This window comes from Parus major, chromosome 5, assembly GCF_001522545.3.
Source record: "Parus major isolate Abel chromosome 5, Parus_major1.1, whole genome shotgun sequence".
Lineage (NCBI taxonomy): Eukaryota > Metazoa > Chordata > Aves > Passeriformes > Paridae > Parus > Parus major.
This window is the reverse complement of record NC_031774.1, coordinates 24,785,381-24,805,883: the sequence shown is the minus strand read 5'-3', so window position 1 is coordinate 24,805,883 and position 20,503 is coordinate 24,785,381. Positions and strand designations below refer to the sequence as shown.

The 20,503-nt window shown below is 41.6% G+C and overlaps 2 protein-coding genes across 6 annotated transcripts in view; one reads left to right on the top strand and one right to left on the bottom strand.

Annotated features, from left to right (window-relative positions):
• Window positions 1–4,385, top strand: part of LTK (leukocyte receptor tyrosine kinase) — a 51,290-nt gene extending 46,905 nt beyond the window's left edge. Inside the window, exons 27-29 of the mRNA XM_033515222.1 lie at window positions 978–1,112; window positions 1,449–1,539; window positions 2,155–4,385. Coding sequence (XP_033371113.1) covers window positions 978–1,112; window positions 1,449–1,539; window positions 2,155–2,928 — 1,000 coding nt within the window. The 3' untranslated portion in view covers window positions 2,929–4,385. The remainder of the gene's footprint in view (window positions 1–977; window positions 1,113–1,448; window positions 1,540–2,154) is intronic.
• Window positions 1–20,503, bottom strand: part of ITPKA (inositol-trisphosphate 3-kinase A) — a 54,814-nt gene that overhangs the window by 7,204 nt on the left and 27,107 nt on the right. For 2 of the 5 annotated variants that reach the window (XM_015630704.3, XM_015630705.3), the window contains 4 exons: window positions 19,189–19,393; window positions 14,098–14,199; window positions 12,960–13,031; window positions 7,913–12,065 (listed from right to left, as the gene is read on the bottom strand). In XM_015630704.3, coding sequence (XP_015486190.1) covers window positions 11,862–12,065; window positions 12,960–13,031; window positions 14,098–14,199; window positions 19,189–19,393 — 583 coding nt within the window. In that variant the 3' untranslated portion in view covers window positions 7,913–11,861. Of the gene's footprint in view, window positions 1–4,537; window positions 6,845–7,912; window positions 12,066–12,959; window positions 13,032–14,097; window positions 14,200–19,188; window positions 19,394–20,503 lie in introns of those variants that run through there. The other 3 variants (XR_004498022.1, XR_004498023.1, XM_019006999.2) reach the window with 3 other exon arrangements.

Sequence of the window (20,503 nt, the reverse complement as noted above, 5' to 3'; positions counted from 1 at the left end):
GATGTAAAAAAGTACAACATTCAATATGAGAAAGGCTGCTGCCTTTCAGTTTCACTGTCTGTCTCTTCCTTGATTTTATGCTTGAGCGTCTGATTGACACTTGAGCATTTGAACAGTGATTCAAATAAGGAAACATTTGAAGGCCCCTGTCTGACCATCCAAGAGCCACTTCAGAAGTCACACACTACCTGAGGTGGGTAGAGGCCCCTCCACAGCTACAACCCCCACACTCACAGTCAGACCAGGTTTCCTTAACAGCTTGGCCCCAGGTTCCCTATAGCAGATTGTCAGATGTCAGGATCCCTAAAATAATTTAATCAAGATGCAACAACAAAATAACTTGAGCTCCTTCCTCTGAGGAGGACCCCAAACAAAGGAAGCCCTGGGCTTTTATACACTCACAGTCTGAGCCTGCCAAAGTCTGGAGTCATTGGCTCCTGCTGTGTCTCTGAGAGTCCGGTCACCTGGCAGCACCACAGGTGCTCATCCCTTGTTTTGCAGAGGGTCTGAGCCAGGTCACAGACTCTTGCCTTGGGCTTCTACCACCCAGAGCTCAACCTGCAGCCAAGTTACCAGCACCAAATGTATTCCTCAATACAAACATCTCGAGTTTTCCTAAGTAAGGCCAGAAATGTCCATGCCAGATCTAACAGTTCTTTTTAGTTAGACCATACACAGCCAAGAGCACTCTGGAAATTCCTGCTCTACTAATAATGAATGCAACAGAAAGAGCACCTCCAGAGTTATTAAATATTTTGAAACCTCTGCAAAACTTGTTTTGGAGCTTGAGCAGAGGTTTTGATTGATTGGGGTGTCTTTTTCTGTAAACATTGATTCATAATCACACTAATTGCACATTACTGTCTTTAGACTGCAGCTTTGAAAGGTCATTGCTGTGGTGTTGCCTACACAGCTACAAGCTAGGTTTGGGGCACAAATGAAACCTGATTGGTATTGTTGGCTGGTTTCTGTTACAGGTCCTTTGGAGTGCTGCTTTGGGAGATTTTCTCTCTAGGCTACATGCCCTACCCTTGCAAAACCAATCAGGAAGTGCTGGAATTTGTCACCTGTGGAGGAAGAATGGATCCACCAAAAAACTGCCCGGGGCCAGTGTAAGTATCTCCTTACTCTCACAAGCCAAGGTATAGTAGGTGTCAAAAATGTGGACAAAGACACCTCTACTCAGGGAATGGTGATTGCCCTCTGTGTTAGGTAGGTATTGCTAAATGTCTCTTCAGCTACTGCTTCTTGTAGCTTAGAGCACTACAGAATTTGCTTTACATTGTGGCTCCTCAATCAGACAGGATCCAGGGATATAGAAATGATATATCCACTTTTGCACTCCTCCTTTGAGCCATGTACCAGGTATGGTCCCTTGGACCTCTGATCACTTCATACTGAAACACTTTTTGCAAAATAATCTTGATGAATTTTTTTTTAACTTTAAGGTACCGGATCATGACACAATGCTGGCAGCACAGTCCAGAGTATCGGCCAAACTTCTCTACTATCCTGGAAAGGATCAAGTATTGCACACAGGTACTTTGGTATCCAGGTGGATGATAATCCTTTGAATGCCAGCTATCCAAAGACATTAGCTTTAGTCCCTAAAGCAAGAGACAGACTGATATTTACTAGTGTGGTGGTGCTGTTGGTTCTTTTCCAGTGTCCATCCTCACTCTCCTATATTCTTCCCAGCCACAATGAGCATACACTGTTCCTGTGCAAATGGATGCTTTTAGCTCTCAGCTTGCTCAATTGCAAAGTGTCCTTCATTTTGTGATGGAAAAGTACTTAGATCTCTCTCAAGGCCCATATTCTGACCTTGCCTAATGCTGCTCAAAAGCCACAGCTGAATAGTTATGGGGTGGAGAGGCAGAATGAAATGGCACAGTTGAGTTCACCATCCAGTGGCATTTAACAGCTAGAGGTCTGGATCCAACCTGTCAAAAGATAAATTTTGTACTACAGACCCCCAGCTTAGTTACTGATTTCAATGAAGCATAGTCTCTTCTCAAAGGACTGAGACATGTAAGTCTCAGTAGCATTTGGTATCTAGATGGAACATAGCACCTTGTGTGATGTGCAGGAGTATTGCCCAAACCTGTGACAGTCACCCTGAAGGTGCAACAGACTCTTGTCTCTCTTTCTCAGGACCCTGATGTGATCAACACGGAGCTGCCCATGGAGTGTAGCCCCGCACCGGAGGATGAAGGGAGTACGGTCATGCGCCCAAACATTTCCAGTGGGATAGTGCCACTGCTGGTAAGCCCTTCTCTTACACCTCAGACAACACCTAAGACACTGGAATCCCACCATGCTGGGCACAAACTTGTACAATGTCCACAAGAACTACTGGTGGAGAACCTGAGCAACCGGACTGCCCGAGGGCCTAGCCTGCCATGCCTCAGTGATTTCAACAGTGGGTCATGGTTCCAGCAGACCTCAAACCAGAAGCTGGAGCTCAGTAACCCATCAGCCCACAGACTTAAAAACAAAACAAAAAATCTTTGGAACCCAACCTATGGATCATGGGTGCTAGAGAATATCTGTCACTTCAGCCCCAGCTCCAAGTTCAAAGCAAATCCAGAGCGGGAAGATTCAGGCTTTGATGGGAATTGCAGTTCTCCAAGCTCTCGGGCATCTCCAGCATCTCCAAGTCGAAGTAACTGCCCTCACCTGGATATCAGTGGGATTGAACTGGTGAAACTCCAGACTTTCCCCTGTGGCAATGTAAATTATGCTTATGATGACCTGTGCTATAGTGCTGAGCACCAGCCATCAGCCTTGGCAGAGGTCAGAGCAGCTGTGCTAAGGAGCTCCAGTCTGCACAGAGATGAAAAGCCTTTTTGTAAAACAGAGAAAACATCAAGAGAGAGAGACTCTGGTCTGTCTTTGTCAGATGACCTGAGTGTTACTCCTGTATAGTAGAAACGGTTCTTCCAAAGATCAGGGAATGTGTGTGTCTGGAAGGACTGCTTCCTATTTCATTTACTTCCTCCACTTCAGCTCCATCAGAAGGGTGAAGTTTCAACATCAGCAATGTTCTGCTTCCTCTGCCTACTTGCTGGATCCCAGATTATTAAAGACTCTTGCATTTTTGTCTCTGTCCTTCAAATGTGTTCCACTGAACCAGCTTAGAAGTGGAGAACAATGGCACTGTTTGTCTGATTCAGAATACAGCTCCTAAGGAAAGAACTTTTCAGTCTGCTCAGGTGAAAAGAAATGGACCTACCATCCAGCTGCAGTATTTGGATGGAAACAATGACAAACACAGGTTGTGCTTCTTTCTGAACCAAGAATCCAAAGATATGTGCTGTGCCAGCAGCAACCAACTTGCAAAGGCTTCTACATTCCTGAGAGCTTTTTACAGTCCTGGTGAATTACTAATGCTTATGCATTATAAGGGAAGTAAAAAAAAAATAGCAGCCATTTGCATCTGTTTTATTAGTAGACCTTGTGGAAGCTATTACTCAAATTGGAAGCAGTAGGAAAAATGAAAAAAAATCAGGCTCCTCTGAGAATGTGCTTTGTAAACAAGCAATGAAGAGGAAAACATTTACCACTAAAAAGCAGAAGTTGGTGGAGCTGATAGTATTCCTTTGAGTAGTGAAGCAAATGTGCTGCTTGCCTCATGGTGTTGCTTTCCTCACAGCTCCTGGCATCGAAGGTGGTATTTCAAGGTATTTCAAGGAAGGGTGAGCGGCATGGCATGATGAGAAATGGACTATCTTTATATTTTAATGGACTTTACTTAAAATTAAGTTCATTTTTGTAAGTACTTTGATATTCAGCATTAATTCCCTGTGCTGTGTTGGTAAGCACTTAGCTGAGGTTCTTGGGTAACTATCTAGCATTTGGTATGCTGGAGCTCTTGGTTTTAATACTCTGAGGTAGAAAGTAATGCAAACGAGAGGAATAGTGACGGGAAATCTAATGCAAACCCCACTTAGCGTGTTCTTTTTACAGGAAAGTAGAATAGCTCAACCATTTGAGAAAGCTAAAATCATGACTTGGCTTCACACAGCTGAGCAGGTAGTAATTGTTCCTTCCTTTGCAAGTGCAGACTTGCTGATAAAGGTAGTCATTTGTTTCCAAGACAGCTCATTTCTAAGGCTTTCTTCAGTTGTTTAGGATCTAAATGGATGTTTATGGATTAAAGCTGTAAAATAAGGAGACTGAAAAGGCAAATAATTTGGATTAAGTCTGAACAGTCTTGGAAGCATTCTGCCATTGTATCACTCCTGAATGTCACACTGCCAACCTACTGTGTCAAATTACATGTAATCAAGTTGAGAGGCAAAATGCCAGTTGCAGACTTCTCTGGTTCCTTTCTGAGGCAAGAGGTTCTCTGGTATATGCTTTATGCTTAGTGATCAGCTGCATGTACAGTCTGAAGGTGTGGGCTAGCAGGCAAGGGTTTGCTTTGACCACACAGATTTCCTGTCCTTTACAGCAGTCAGAGTGGACACTATTGAGCTGTGGTAAAGAAAAGCACAGTGAAGAGTCTGAATCCATCCTCAGAGAAAGGCATCTTCAGCACAGGTTTATGCTTTATTGGTCTGACTTTATATCTGTTCCATGCTTTGTATAGTTTAAGGTCTTTGACTTTAGAATGGACAGTTTTATATAATGTCATTTCAGAGCAATGTCTTAAGAGCAGGTGTCAAGAGGATGGGAGCAGACTCATTTCAGTGGTAACCAGCAACAGGCACAAACTGAAACAAAGGACATTTCACCTGAGTATGAGAAAAAAAAACTTGTTTACTTTGAGGATGACAGAGCACTGAAACAGGTAGCCCAGAGTGACTGTGTAGTCTCCTGCTCCAGAGACACTCAAAATCAACCTATACATGATCCTGTGCAACCTGCTGTAGGTCAACTCACTTGAGCAGGGAGGTTGGACTAGATGATCTTTGGAGGTCCCTTCTCACACCAATCCTTCTATGACATCCAGACACAAAGGGTGATGATGGACACCTTTCAGCAAAGACCCATGTGGTGTGGAAATAATTCCAAATCCATCTTGTCGTAAAATGGCAGATGGTCAGAAGAGAGGGGTCCCTTTATGTGGGACAGATTTCAGTAGAAGTGTGGAGACTGATGGGTTTAGTGACCAAGGGAGATGGATGACCTTGCCTCATGCCCTTCTTCCCATTTCACCTTTACTTTGCTCTCTAGCTTCTCTCACTTTAGTTCATTGCCTGTCCCGTCTTACATTCAGGAGTTCCTACAGCCCAGTTAGATGAGCAGAAAAGCCCATTTAGCAGGAAACTTTCTCATTCTTTTCTCTTGCAAAGGCTGATATTTTTGGTCATATTTCAGACTGACCACCTCTGGACCATGCTGGTCAAAAATAAATGCATTTACTCCACAACTGGATTTTCATCAGTTTGTCCTTAGCTTTCAGATTGTATTACTTTTATGGTTCATGCATTAGTAGCTTTTTCTCCCCCAGAGGTGACCTATCAAACTTTCCAGCAGTTGTGACTTGGTTTCCCCCTGTGTAGCATTTGCCTTAACAAAATTCACAAATTTAGAAAGGCCAGTAGTGGTAACACCAGGAAAGCAACTAAAAATAAAGTGGGAGGAAAGCACAGATCTGTTACCAGCGCCACGGGCAGTCTTGGCTGCAGCTATGCCTTCACTTTATAAACAAAGTGCAAGTCCTGCACATTGGACAAATACCTGCTTTTACTCAATAGCTGCATCAAGGTACTCATTTACAGGAAGCACACAGACAAAGCTGCACCGAGACTGAACAGAATTCTATCCTGACCAGGATCTTATCCCTAGGAGTGATCAAGAGTGGGGTGTCGAAGAGCAAGTGTAAGCATATACTGATTATTTATTTCTAACAGACTCTGATGGTTTACAACAGCATTTAGCTCAGGGCTGTACTGAGCCAGATGCAGTCTCTTCTAATAAGACAAGACATGGAGATGCAGGTACCAAATGGGCATTAAAAGAAAGCTGAGAATTTTAAAAGAATCTGTAGTAGCAACCTAGATTTTGTACAGGCTCTTAACTCTCAACTGGAATGATCTTCTGCCAGTGTATCGCCATGAATCTTTGACCTGTAACAATCTTTTTTTAGATGCTATTTAAAAACTTCACAGATAATGAATTTTTAATTAATATCCTGGAGAAAATAATATTGCTCCTATTGTGATGTTGAATGCTACATGCTGTACAAACCATTTTATCTCAAAAGAAAAAATAACAATTGCAGTGATACACACTACAATCTTTAGTCCTTCAGTTCTGAGGCTGAAACTTATTGTTTGTACAATCAAATTTCATAGTGCTCAACTGCTCGCATTGCAAAATATAACTTGCGTGAAATTGCTTTTTAAGGAGACATTTTTAGTGCATCACGAATGAGTTAAATTCATAGCGTCAAAATTAGATTACTTTGGCAACTGGAAGCCAAAACCCAATTTTGTTTCCTAGAGGAATGACAAGAGCTGGAGATCTGGGATTAATTTGGTCCTATAATCCACGTGAAAAATCTTCCACCACTTCCCTATTACAGAATCAGCCATTTATAGGGTTGCTGTAAATTGCTCTTCCTGATAGGTGTCTGTCTTTTAACATGGCCAAATTGGTTTTGTAATTGTATGTATATAGTTGTTTTTTGACTATTTAGCACTAATACTTTATGTTGCTTCATATAAACTCATACTTACATTTTAAAGAAGGGATTGATTAACAAAAGACGAAACAATAATGGAAATTTTAATTTGTCTTTCTCTGCTTCTTCACATTTGTTGATATTCCTCCTTCTCATTTCTTTGTAATCCTTGCTCTCCTCAATATAAATGCTCTGCATCTTCATATTTTCCTTTGAACAAACAGAATTTTTAATTTCACAGATTTAAGGTGCCCTCCCTCATATCAACCCTTTTTCTGAGCTAAGTAGTTCTCAGTTAATTTGCTGGTGTGCACTAAGAAAGCTTTACAAGGCTGATAAAGTAGGTGTGGGCTTTTGCAAGTGTAACTTCACCTTCAAAACACTCTCCCTACTTTCCTGAAAGAGAAGAAAATGCTGCTGGGAATACTTTTCCCCCACTGTATTTACATCTCCACAGCTGTGTCAGAAAGGGACCACACTTCCTTAGACCCTTGAGCTGTGTGAGAGTTTCACCTGTAGCTCTCTGGCTGTGCTCTCTCCTGGCTGTCCACTCTTCTCAATCCCATGCAGAGACCTTAGTGATACCATGCCTAAAATCTTCCCGTCACACCACACAAATGGAAAAGTCATGTGAATAAGTTTTGATTTGTCATTACCTCTGACCACGGCAGCACTTCTGCCAACTCACCTTTCTGGGTGACTACAGTATGTAAGTAGATGACACGCCTGCTCCTATGCAATTTAAAGCTAGACAAGTGTATACTTCTATATTTGCAACACAAAATAAAGAGACCCTAATGGTGGTTATTTGTTTCCCTCTCTTATAAGTACTTTTTGCACAGTCTCTGTGGTAAGAATACACTCTCTCTCTCTCTTGCTGAGAAGTGCTGCCAGTCCTAGAGTGCTGAGTGCTTCTTCCCCATGTCCACACAAAACTGCCCAGGGGAACAGTTAAGTGCTCTGAGTCTGACAAGTGCCTCTTGATGCTCATTTTTTTTTATGTGCTGTAGGCTAGCCACTAAGATTTCTGAGACAGAGTTTACCTTGAAGGAAGCTGACAAGCTTTGTGTGAATCAGGTTCTAAAGGTAACGTATACAATAGGTTTTGGAACTAAGCTCCACCATTTGGTTTCTAGATGTCTTAGAACTGGTTTTGCTTTATGAAGTACCAGATGCTAAAGACTAAAAGCAAAAGAAACACTGAAATAGTTTTTTTCACTTCCCTAAGGAAATTCTTGAAGAAAAGGTATTATTCTCACATGACCAAATCACAGCAGATGTCTTTTTTTCCTTCAGTCTCATTTATTTAGTAGCATACACACTTCAGAGTAACAAACACTCATCCAATACAGTCAATGTCAGCATTGCATTGTAGTGTTCAGAACGGATGCATGTGGATGATACAGGCCATTTGATCTCAGTACCTTAAGAATAACAAATAATAACAACAGCAATAAAAAAAATTAGCAAAAGCCCTCTGAGATACTTAAGGGTTTGGTCCAACTCCCACTGAAATCTTTCCTTTTAACTGGGAACTGGATCAGACATTAAGCGAATACCTCACTGTACAAAATTTAGAGAGATTTAAGTTTTACCACTATGGTTAAATTTCAGCCAAATTTGCATCTCTGTGGGGCCTCAACACCCATAATTTTTAAATTTATCCAATCTACTTCTGCACACTTCTTTCTACATTGCACCTTCCTCCACAGAACCTCACAGCTGCTTGCAGGCACTAATGAAGGGCAGCCTCACACCATTCCCACGAGGTAAGCAGGTCTATTCCCATCTGTAAATTGGAACAAAACAATGCCTAGGAGAGTTGTCCAAGGCAAAAAACACCAAGTCAATGATGAAGCTGAGGGAGAGAAGTCCTAGTCCTCCTTTGTTGTTTCTCACAGGAATGCAGCAGCTACAGCACTAAACTAGTGAGTTTAAAGACCTCAGGACCTAAGTCAGAGGTCATCTGTTCAGCATCAAAGTGCCTCTAGGCCAGCATCTCTGACCCTGCTGTGGAATCACATGTGCCCAGTGTCTCCAGAGTGAGGATACAGCGGATCCACTAATGAATTAAATTCTGGATCTTCACGTGAACAAAGTCCTTGCTTACTATGCATCAGCTCCCACTGTGTTACATGCCAGTGCACATGCACCATGTTGACCCTGTGGTAAATGTAAACTTATTCAACACAACTTACCCCATGGGGAAAAAGGCCATGCTGCTTCCTCACACTAGCAAGTGGGTGTCCGTAGACAGGTGCTCTGGGCCACCTGATATGAAACAAGTAATCTAAAATTTACCCTGGGGCAGTTTGCTCCTGAGCTCACAGCCTCAGCTCCTTAGAGCTCCAGGGCTCAGCTGAAGTCCTACACTTGCAGTTTGCAATGAAAATCTGCCTCCTTCTCTCCTTTCCCATAACAGCAACAGATGACTGTGATTTCTTTCTTTCTAATCCCCTAGCAAGACAAAGAGCCATTTTAAAACTATCTTCCTACAACTATGCATCATATAGAAAGAGTTTCCAGATCAGTGTCTGCTACAGCAGAGATTTTCCTTTTTTCCCTGACCTTTACAGTTACTGCAGTGGAACAAACCTTCTCCATGTTTTCTCCCAGGACCATGTACTGCAAAACCAGCCAGGTGCTACCAGGGGTTGTTTTCTTTGAAGCTACTGATACCACATTGTTCCAGTTCTCCTGGACAGTCATTCTAAAAGTTTGTCTTAAACGCTCAGCTGACATTTGAGCACCAACCTCTCCTGTTTAGATCTCCACTCCTCCAGAAAATAGGTTATATCAGTGCAAAAGATACACATACATGGTAAGAAAAGAAAGAAATTTAACTCTGAAGGTTAATTAGGCAAACCACTAATTGAATTCTATCTTAATTTTATTTCTAACTTTTATAATTCTTTTTAACTATGGTAGGACAGCTGAAATTGCAGTCTCATAAAAAAGGCAATGTCATTGAAGACATTTTTAGAAGACATTTGAGACCTTTTTACTTGCTACTGTCCTTAAGCATTGCTATTCTCCTTAGGCACTACTATCCAGTGGCTTACGTGTTGGCTGCAGAAAAGGAGAAATACTTTTTTTTTAATGGTATGGAATTCACTACAGATTCATTTGTCATCTCACAGCAGTTCCAAAGTTAGGAGGCAACTGGAATTATATAATCTGCGCTCACTGTCACTTAAAAAAAACCTAATGTAAACACTCTGAAACTTGTAAGTAAAAAATTCATTAATATATTACCATAAATATAAAACAGAGAAACTCTGGGAGGCCGTAGAAGTAGTCTGAATTTGCAATGAACTGCAAAAATAATTACCAGTTTCAGACAACTTCTGGTTTAAGATGAAATATTTCCACATGTCATTACTTGCTACAGAATACCTACTCTATGTCATCTAACCTTTCCATCACAACTGAACTTCAATTTTCAATACTCCTATTTTGCTTAGAGTTGATGAAAAAGTAATTAAATCTGACTGATCTTTTAGTACCATAGTGTGTTACCCAAAGTAACTCCTTATAGATATTATTTTAGGCTGTCCAACTCTAATTACAAATATTACAGATTTAATTCCAGATCTGGAAACTATATAGTTTTTTTGCTTATGACATCAACTAATAGAAACAGTAGTTTCCCAGAAGTGGAGTCACCTTCATATATCCTAAGTTCTCAGACTCTTTCCTGAGCACAGGACACCAGCAAAAGACTGGAATTTCTGATCAATGTGCATTACTACACCTCTCGATGTTGAAAGGGCTTTAACCTCAACTGGTAATGTAATTCTTACCTGCATTGTGAGAACATCATCACCACGTTATTGATGCTAAAACCTGGAATGTGAGTCAACATGTGACTAATGATAGTATTTATACTGCCAGTATGTAGAAGACTGTTCCAGTGACCAGAGGAAACCAATGGAGAAGGTATGCGAAGCTACTGCAAGAAAAAAATTCAATCGTTCTTGATTTTAACCTAGAAACCAAATTTGCTGTGGCTGTGCCTGAGAATGAATGAAGCACAGATCATACCATGATTCTAGATGGGGACTATAAGATATAATATATGGACATTCCTTCACCCAAACTGCCTGTTAACAGCTGATACCTTGGAGGAAGGATGCCTGGGAATTATCATTGTGTAATGCTGTGAATGCAGAAGCATGACCTCCCTGATTGCTGTGCCACTTTATATGTGTGACAGCATCATATCTGAGAACAGGAACACGGCCAAGAAGTCACATGCATTAGGAGACAGTCAAACCATGATCTTAAGAGATCACACTGGTTGCTGACTACTAGTGTATGCCTGTGTATAGGGGTTTTATCTTCAAAAATAAATAAGCCTTGGAAAAAAACTTAGTTCCCTGACCAGTTTGTGAAAGATCATTAGTGATTTTCAGAGCTGCAGTTCAGCTGCAAGAGGCTTAACTCTCCAACTTAGTAATATACCCAACAGCCCACCCAGTTGGAAAGTCAAATGTTTTTGGAGACAATAGGCTGCTATTCTCTCCCTAGAGTATTTGTAATCTCCTGAGCGGCTACAGAAAAAGCCAAGGCTGTTCTTGGATAGAAGCAAGGCTAGGGTAGGGAAGGGGAGAAATGGTCAACAGCAGTTAGCCACATCAAGCCATTACAGACTGCTGTGTCTCTTTGCTCCCAGTTTCTCGTGATTATCACCCATCTGCACCTTGCTCACACTGTAATATAATGCAACAGAAGTTGTTGGTCCAACCTATAGTGTACACAGGAGCAAGAGGACTTGGAATCAGAGAGGAAAAAAAACAACAATCCGGTTTCAAAACTATGCAGTTCCCTGAAAAATCGTTTTTCCTGCCCTGAGGTCCCAAGCATTTGCCCTGGTCTCTAAGAAGCAATTTGGAGTCCCATTTTGCCAGAAATTATAATCATTCTGGTTTACCACACAGACCTCTTGACTCATGCTGGTGTGATTCCCGACTATGGAGATCTTCATTCTCTGAGGACCAGTCTCAAGTTCATCTGGTGCAATACACACCAATTTGGAGTGACTCATTTAGGTTCATAGAGGGCTGATGCAAAGTAACTTTGATCACTGACTGCTGGGTTCTGGATGCAGCTCCCTCTGCACTGATGACCTCAAGAGTTTGGAGTTAAGTTTCCTTCTGAGTCTCCTTCTACTTCAGTAAAGCAGAAAGTTACAGAGAAGCCCTGCAAGTTTTGTGCCTTTCTCAATTCATCTTTCAGTGATGCTTTCCAAGATGCCAATCAAATTGTCCAATCCCAACAAGTACCCATCCTCCCTGTTGCCTTCTTGCCAGGGGATCCTGTGATCCAGTGTCTGCCCATCAGGAAGAAGAGTGGTCTTTCCAAAATCGATCAGCCACACATTGGCATTCCCACTGCCATCATGTACAAAAAGTAGTGAACTTCCTACGACCTGGAAGACAGATTGAGACAATGTAGTTAAAAATACATCTTCAGCCCTCCCCCACCAATTAACACTTCCTGCTAAGAAGATCATCTCCTCAGCTCACCTGTGACCCAATAGACTTTTGGGCTGCACTTAAACATTGCTGATTTAGATGCTCCATTTGCATAATCATATCAACAAGTAAGGTACAAATGGCAGGGTAGATAAGAAATGGGACTCAGCAGAAAACAAGAAAAGCAATTCTTCATCTTACTTAGCATCAGGTCTCAATTTGAGCAATTCAGCAAAGGCCAGTAACTTCTTTCAAAAACAGATCATGATTAACAAAAATATCTCTACTGATAAGAGACCATCAACAAGGTAAAATAAAATGTCTAATCTCAAAATCTTGAGCTGTTAACAAGCAGAAGTTACAATGCTAATGATTCCTTCTGCACAACAAAGAACAGAGAGAACACAGAGACAGCAGAATTAAATGGTATTTCAACATAAATCCATTATAAGTAATACAGCCTTCATTGTCAAACTACAATTGAATGTTACTGTACTGCTACTGTACCAAATGCAAACTTCCATGTTGCCATTACCCTGCAAATATTCCCACTGGAGTACATCCAGGTTAGAGAAACCATAGGAAACTAGTACTAAATAAACTATTCCATGCAGTGGCCCAGAGCTCTAAGTGCTGGGATGCCATAAGGACAGGAGGATTTATTATTCCTCAACTAGTTTAATCTTCTGCATCATTGTGGTGGAGGCTTTGTGGTACCTGTATTGTCAACATGTATTAGCTTTCTTCTACAAAACCCCTTGTACTCCTACAGCAAGCTGTTCTGAAGTACACCTGAATGACCAAATGAAGAAGCACTGCACCTCCACAGCTTTACACTCACTGCTCACCTCATGTCGCTTGAAGAAGTCTGAGGATTCAAGAATGACATTAATTTCCTGCAGACGTTTGAGGTATTTTTTCTGGAGGAAGAAGAGAAAAAAACCCCAAAACAACATTTTCAATGAAAACTGAATGAAGATAATCTGTTTACAAGGGTCAATATAATTAAAAGACTATATTCATTTTAGTCTATAGGTCCTTCAAAACAGCAGGTTCGTCATTTGAAAGTCAATCTGAAAATACATTTCAAGTGAATTAACAGACTGGAGTTCATCTGCTGCATGTGTTACACAAAACATATTTATCTGTCTTGATTTGGATCTCATGAGGCTTTCTGCAGTTGGTTTTTTTTTTCCTTTTTAATAAAGAAAAAAAGTTTTCAAGGAATTAAAAATCTTCCAGCTCACCAAAGTGAAAAGGAAGAAATTGTGTTAGAGAAACAAGGAGCTCCAACCATGGTGGGGGCTGAAGGAGGATGAAAAGAATCAAGGCCTAATGTATAAAGCTCTAGTGCAGATTTTAAATGCTGCCCTGAGCTACACCAAGCATGCTCCTCCTGAAGGGCTAATCTGCCTTCATAATGTCTTCCATACTGCAGCAAAACATTACAGCTTCCTTTGAAGTTCCAAAGCCAAGAGATGTGGTATGCCATCTACCACATGCCTGCTGTGCTACCCATGAATTAGAGCACAGGAATTCCTCTTTGAGATGAGTTTCACACATGGGAGCACAGCTAGTCACCAATCTCACTTCCTGCCTCCACACTCTGGTTTTATCCTCTCCAGACTGAATTACCAAATCACAGGTTTTCCTGCCAACACAATCCTTTCTTAGATATCACCCATCTAATGCATCTAACACCCATGGTTGAAGCTGATGGCAAGCCATAAATTAGTTTGAATGACATTTTGATAGCATAAGGCATTTGGGGTCAACTCATGGCAAGAGCTGACAAAACTGCTCTCAGTCAACTTCTCACAACCCACCAAGTCCCCATGCCCACCCCATTTCCTGAGAGCAACTGGAAGTCAAAACCACTTGGTATTCTAATTTCTATTTCCTGTACCAAAGGAAGTATGGCCCTGAAGCAAGAGCTTCCAAGATCAATTGGTCCAAGATCAGTGCACCTGAAGAGCTCAGACTCACCAGAATGGTTGTGTTGCCCTCAATGAATTCCACAAAAACCTGTAGAACTTGCTCCTGTGTCTTCGTAGTTTTGAAGTTTGTGTTACATGTTCCATCTGCCTTCTGCACAAAACCGCACACAGAGAGAGATTATTTATACTGTACACATATCATTCCCTTCATCACTCAATCCTCCTGAACCAGCAACAGCTCAGCCCTTGCTGACCAGATGAAAGTAGCTGAACAGGAAGAGAACAGATAAACCAAGCAAGAAGAAGAGAAGATATACAAAAGCTGATTGGATAGCTTTAAATGGCACTGGCAGTTCATTTCCTGTTGAGTACAAGTAAAAAATAAAAGAAACAACTCATGATATTACCAGCTTACCAGGAGGGTTTTCTCACATCATTGCTAGCAGTGCAAAGTTCAGTGGTGCAAACCACAGAGACATCTTTGGTTGTACTCTCTGGTTAGTGAAACCCTGGCTGAGGGTGTGAGGGAACATTTCCAGACCAAATTTTACCAGTCCTTTTAGTCTGGGGGTTTCTTTTGGGTTTTGGTGAGGATTTTTTTGTTGTTATTTGGGTTTTCTGTTGTTGCTGCTGGCTTTTGTTGTAGTTTCTGTTTTTCACTGGGAAATCAAAGAATCACAGTTAGGATTCAGTTCCAAATTACTTTTAAACATGTAATGTGACCCATAAGTTGCAGAACAGAAATCTGTTGCAGACAGGAACAACCTGGGATTAGCAATGCTAGCAGTGACAAAGCAGTGAATTTTGGCAAAGAACAGTGCAGGCATGCTTGTCCCAAGTGTGCCCTGGAGAAATTCAGAGTATTTTTATGTTAGCGGTAAGATTCAGTACAGAAGCATCCTGCTACTGAAAAAAATGAGTATTTCTATGTGCTTCTGGAACTACAAGTAACTAAGAGCATTGCATTAATTGGAGGTATCTGTAAACATAGAATATATGAATATGCATGTCTCCAAGAGCATCCCTATTGCTTCAAGAGACACAAATAGGAGATTTTAGGATATGCATGTAAAATACAGCAATTATTACAGATAGTAATAAAAATCCACTAAAAGCCTGTAGGATTATTGAACTGTTTTCCTCTCTATTGTATCAGTCCAATCCCTCATTTTCATTGTGAGTACATCAGCAGGTCAATAAAATATGTTGTCTCTCACATGCTAAGTCACTGCACCAAAATGACAAATTCAAGTCTAGTCTCAGCAGGTGAAACACTATTTATTCTACACCTGAACTTAGTTTCTAATGTATACATGAAAAAAAAACCAAACCAATAATGCTAAAACTCCAGATTTCTCATGCATGAGAATTTTATTCCAAAGCTGTTGGACAGATACAAGTGCAGCGTGCCAGCCTGAGAGGGGCAAGTTAAGTCAGAGCAGTTCAGCAGGCAGGCACTGAAAGTTAGAAGCCATCTGATCTGATGTGTGATAATACTCTGCAGCACATAAACATTTGGAACTTCATCTCATACCTCTTCACTGGAGTAAGGTTGTTTTAAAAATTTCTCCCTGTGCTGCAGATTGTAGAGCAATGTCTGCAATAGTTGCTCGGTGTTCCCTTTCTAACTTTCAGTGTCGGGACAAACTTGTTGCTTGCTTGCCTGTGTCTGAGAAACACTTCTATGATTTTGCTCCTTTCCAGTGGTTGGCTGGAAACATAATTACTGCCTGTCTTTACTTGCTGTAAACAACATCCAGAGTTTGAATTGCACCACCCCAGTACTCTAAAACAGGGCCCTGCAACAGCTCTGGATGTACTTGATCCTCAGGAGGCACTTGTCTGACTCACTCCTTGAAGTAATACCTTTGCTAAGGACTCCACATACACTCCTGCACAGCAGAGCAGTCTGTCACACAGTGCAGCTCGTGGGCCAGGTACAACACTTCTTGTTAGATGTGACAGTGACGTGGCTCACCCGAGGGCAGGTGTCACAGCTCCATAAAATAGTGCTATCCATCTTAAACCATGGGGTCTTGCTCAGAGCCCTCTGCACACTTCCCTTAAAGGGGTCTGGGTTAACCTAATGGATTCACAAAGATTTATGAATCAAATCTCATGTCCTCCTGGGATGTACACTAAAGGAATGGTACCAAAGGAAGAAGTAACTTTTCAAACTGCACAGACATTCACTGGCAGAATGGGAAGACAGAAATCCCAATTCCCTGCCCCAGGCATTAGCTTAGTATTGTAGAGAAAACTTTTGTGATGCCTGGCCTTCAGAGAGACTCTGCCAGAGAGGAAATATGCATTTGGAATCAGGCAGGTGCAAGATACTGTGCAACAGGTTCCAACTGTAGGGAAACCAAATGGTTCAAAATATTTTTGATAGGAGGAAAAGTGACAAATCCCATAAACAAACTTGACTTGATTTCAGAGATCCAGAAGCAAGGCAAGGAAAATAAATGGATCAACCCAAAGAGAAAAGGTACCCCACTACTGCAGGAGTGCATATGGTGAATCAGATCTCATTTATCAGGAGCCAGCTCACAGAAGGGCCTATATAATTTTATTTTCTTTGCTTTTGCTTCTTATTCAAGCAGCCACAGGGCAGGGATGACCAAACCCAACATACCTTATCAGGAGTTATCAGTCCAGTCAGGGAGAACATCCCCTTACTCCCACCAACCACTATCTGGCACCACTGACTCTTACAGGCTTTCCTACCAAAATGGGACTCCCTGCAGAATGGTTTTGCTTTTCTGCAAAAATACAGAGCTGGATGTACCGTTCCTTTCAGTGGAACAGTGTAGGGAGTACTGACTACCTGTATTGCCTGAAAAATTCCATTTCTGCTACCTTTTCTCCATCTAAAAAAATTTTTAAATGATCCCTACATTCCTCATAACAGCACAGGGAGATAAAGGGAATGTGGTCCAAAGTACTTCCTGTACTTAGTCAAGGATTAAGTATTCATGTTGTGCACAGTTAGAGCAGTGTCTCCACAGAGGGAAACACTACACAGTCTGTGTCATACAGCTCCTACCTCTGGCAACCAACAAATCCACAAAGAACAAGCCAGGAGGTTTTTCTGAAGCTCCCCTGTTCTCCCTTAGCTCAGTAACTCTCCAGGACTCAAATAAGTACATCTTCACTCACCAACTATCTCTCCAAGAACACACATGAAAGGCCTCAAGATCATCTGGGTTTCTGATTCCATTACACAGAGGAACATACAAAGATCTAGGTTGTATAGGAATAATACAGGCATCTTGATAACATCATTAGTTGGCTAAAGGGCAAGACAGGATCCCCTGTTTTAGCTGGACTGAAGCCAGATCATCTACTCATCTACCACTCAGTTCCTGCATGAGGATGCCTGTGTTTAACAGCCAGGAGTGGGTGGCACAGCACAGGGGGCCAGCACTGCATGAGCTGGAAGCCCCAGTTCCTGTATCACAGCAGGAGAACCTGTAAATAAGGAAGGGAGAAGACACAAAGAGAAGGAGAGAAGAAAGAGGTATTTCAAGAGTCTCTGTTCATCAGCATCACTATCTTTATACCTTATTTCTAAGTGCTTGAATTGTGAAATGGAAACAATCCAGGTTTTGGAGTGGTGCAGTTGACACACCTCAAGGACGGGATGCCATCCAGAGGGACATAGGCAGGCTTGAGGTAAGCCCATGGGAACCCCATGCAGTTTAAGTGCAAGGTGCTGCACCTGGGTCAGGGCAGGCCCCAGTACCAATCCAGGCTGGGGGATGAACAAGATCAAGAGATCTGTTCATTCCTGCTGAGAAGTACCTGAGAGTGCTGGTGGATGAAAAGCTGGACATGACCCAGCAATGTGCACTCACAGCCCAGAAAGCCAGCTGTGTCCTGGGCTGTATCCAAAGCAGCGTGGCCAGCAGGGTGAATTCTGCCCCTCTCTTCCTCTCTCATGGGACCCCACCTGCAGTGCTGCATCCAGCTCTGGGGTCCCCAGCACAGGATGGACATGAACCTGTTGGAGCAAGTCCAGAGGAGGGCACCAAGCTGATAAAAGGGATGGAAAACCCCTATGAGGAAAGACTGAGCAAACTGGGGGTTTTTTTCAGCCTGGAAAAGGCTTTGGAGTGACATAATTGTGGTTTTCCAGTACCTGAAGGGAGCTTACAGGAAAGATGGAGAGGGTTTTTTTTCACAATAGCAGGCAGTGACAGGACAAAGGATCCTTTAAAAGTGGCAGTAGGTTTAAAATAGGCATTAGAAAAAGATTCTTCACTGCAAGTGGGGTGAGGCACTGGAACAGGTTACCCTGAGAAATTATGCATTCCCCATCCCTGGAATTGTTCAAGACCAGGTTGGGTGGAGCTCTGAGCAACCTGGGCTAGTGGAAGGTGCCTCTGCCCACAGCACAGGGGCTGGAACTACATGACCTTAAAGGTCCATTCCAACCCAGATCATTCTATGAGTCTAGAAATGATAAGTAAGTAACAGATAGGAAAGAAAATTGCCACGGTTCTACTGTGGCTATAAGGTAATATCCTAGGAATGTTACAGGAGCACAGACTTATCCATCAAGAATAGCAGATGGACTTGGCTGATGGAGAAATTTCATTTTGGATTGTTCTGGCTTTATTCCAACTCCATCTATACTGGATCTCATCATGTATTTAAAAGGAAAAGTGGTTTCCTTGATCCCAAGAGTATCTAAGCAAATGCTTTTAACATGCATTGCCAATAACCGTAACTGCAACAAAACCAATTTACTGTGATTCACTTGGAACAAATATGTATAGCTCCTGGATTTAAAAAGTAATTGTATGTAGAGAGGGAGTTAATACTTCCGTTCTGAATTCCATCTTACAACAGTCTCATTTTCATTCTATCTGCACTGCATACCTCCTTGAGTCTTCTGTAAGGTCTCTGTAGTTAACTCAAGTATGGCTGATGTGTATTTGAAGCCTAAATTCATTGACACTCTCTGTTACAATTACAATGAATGCTTTAAAACTGCAATAGAATGAACTCTGTGGTTTCAGTTAGTGCATTTTCACATAATCCTTTGGAAAAGCTGGCTACTGATGTGCACAAGCTTTTTGATTAATCAACACATCAAAGTTCAATCTCCAGGAATGGGCAGAGGCGAAACAATTACCTTAATTCCTTCAATCCTGAAGCCCAGGTTAGCACTAGAGCTGATGGTTTCTCTCCATTGCATGTACCGAGGTTTGGTGACAGCATGCTGGGCATTCTCTTCAGCAGTGGGAGCAAGAGGATCCACTTCAATCATTTTCTTGTACATGTCCTTACGCAGCTTTGGCTTCTCTCGGGCCTTAGTCAACTCTTCCTCCAGGTATGTTCTGCAAACATCACATCCCAACACATCCTCTTAAGGACTTCCTCAATATTTCTTTTTCCAGCTTGCAAACTGGCTTCAAGAAACATCAACCAGGAAAGTAAGCCTTATCATTTCCCCAGTTTGCATATGGGGAAACCAAAGTGATGACTGTGCAGGCATATTTAGTGAAACGGCCTCAGGAATTCACTTCTTGTTCTAACTATACTTTTACTTACTGTTTCAAGTTATGACTTTTCCCTGGTTACAGAATAGGAGGAATCCGAATTCCCACTGTGCCATAAAATAGAACTGCATTTTCAGAGAACCGTTAGAAGAGATCACTTATAATTAAATCAAAAAAACAAATACGGTTATTGAAGACTTACTGCATTCTCTCTTCTCAAAAAATTTAACATCAATCATGGGTAATTTTTTAGGCCTCAGAAAGTTTTACTTAATGCATCTCAGTGAAAGAAAGAATTACTCTTCATACGGAAAAAACTAAAGAGTAAAGCAGATTATCAGAGTAGTTCCAAACCAGAAGAGGCACCTAAAAATAGGAAGATGAAGGGACAAAAAATTTCCACATTTTGATCTTATCACTCTGTTAATCTGGTAGCCATTAGAAAGGCACTATTCATGTTCTCTACATTCCACTGGATTCCTAAAGCTTTCACTTTGTCAAGTGCCTGGAGATTACTTTCTTCATCACAGCACAATAAACCAGGATGGCATTTAGGAGATGATGTCACTCACTGCCACCTGCTTTCAACAAAAAGTGTACTGTTGCAAATCCTTCTCCTTTTTCTTCTGAACATAGCAGTGTTACATCTTTCTAATTAATTTTACATTTTGCATCTATTTGTGAGGGTGTATCTGTACTCCAAAAGCAAGTAGAGTAACTAATTTATGACAATAACTCTTGAGCATCTCAGCTGACACCCAAAAGAGTACTATGACAGCTCATATTTCTCTGTACTGTTACCTTACTCCAGGATCTCAACAAATCCCTATCTCTTTGCTATGCTTAGATAGTATTTCTGATGTTTTTGTCTTAATCACAGACAATGAGTGGAAAAGAAAGTGAGAAACTGGAGAAGAAAGAGATGGCAACACCTCAAGATGTCAGAGT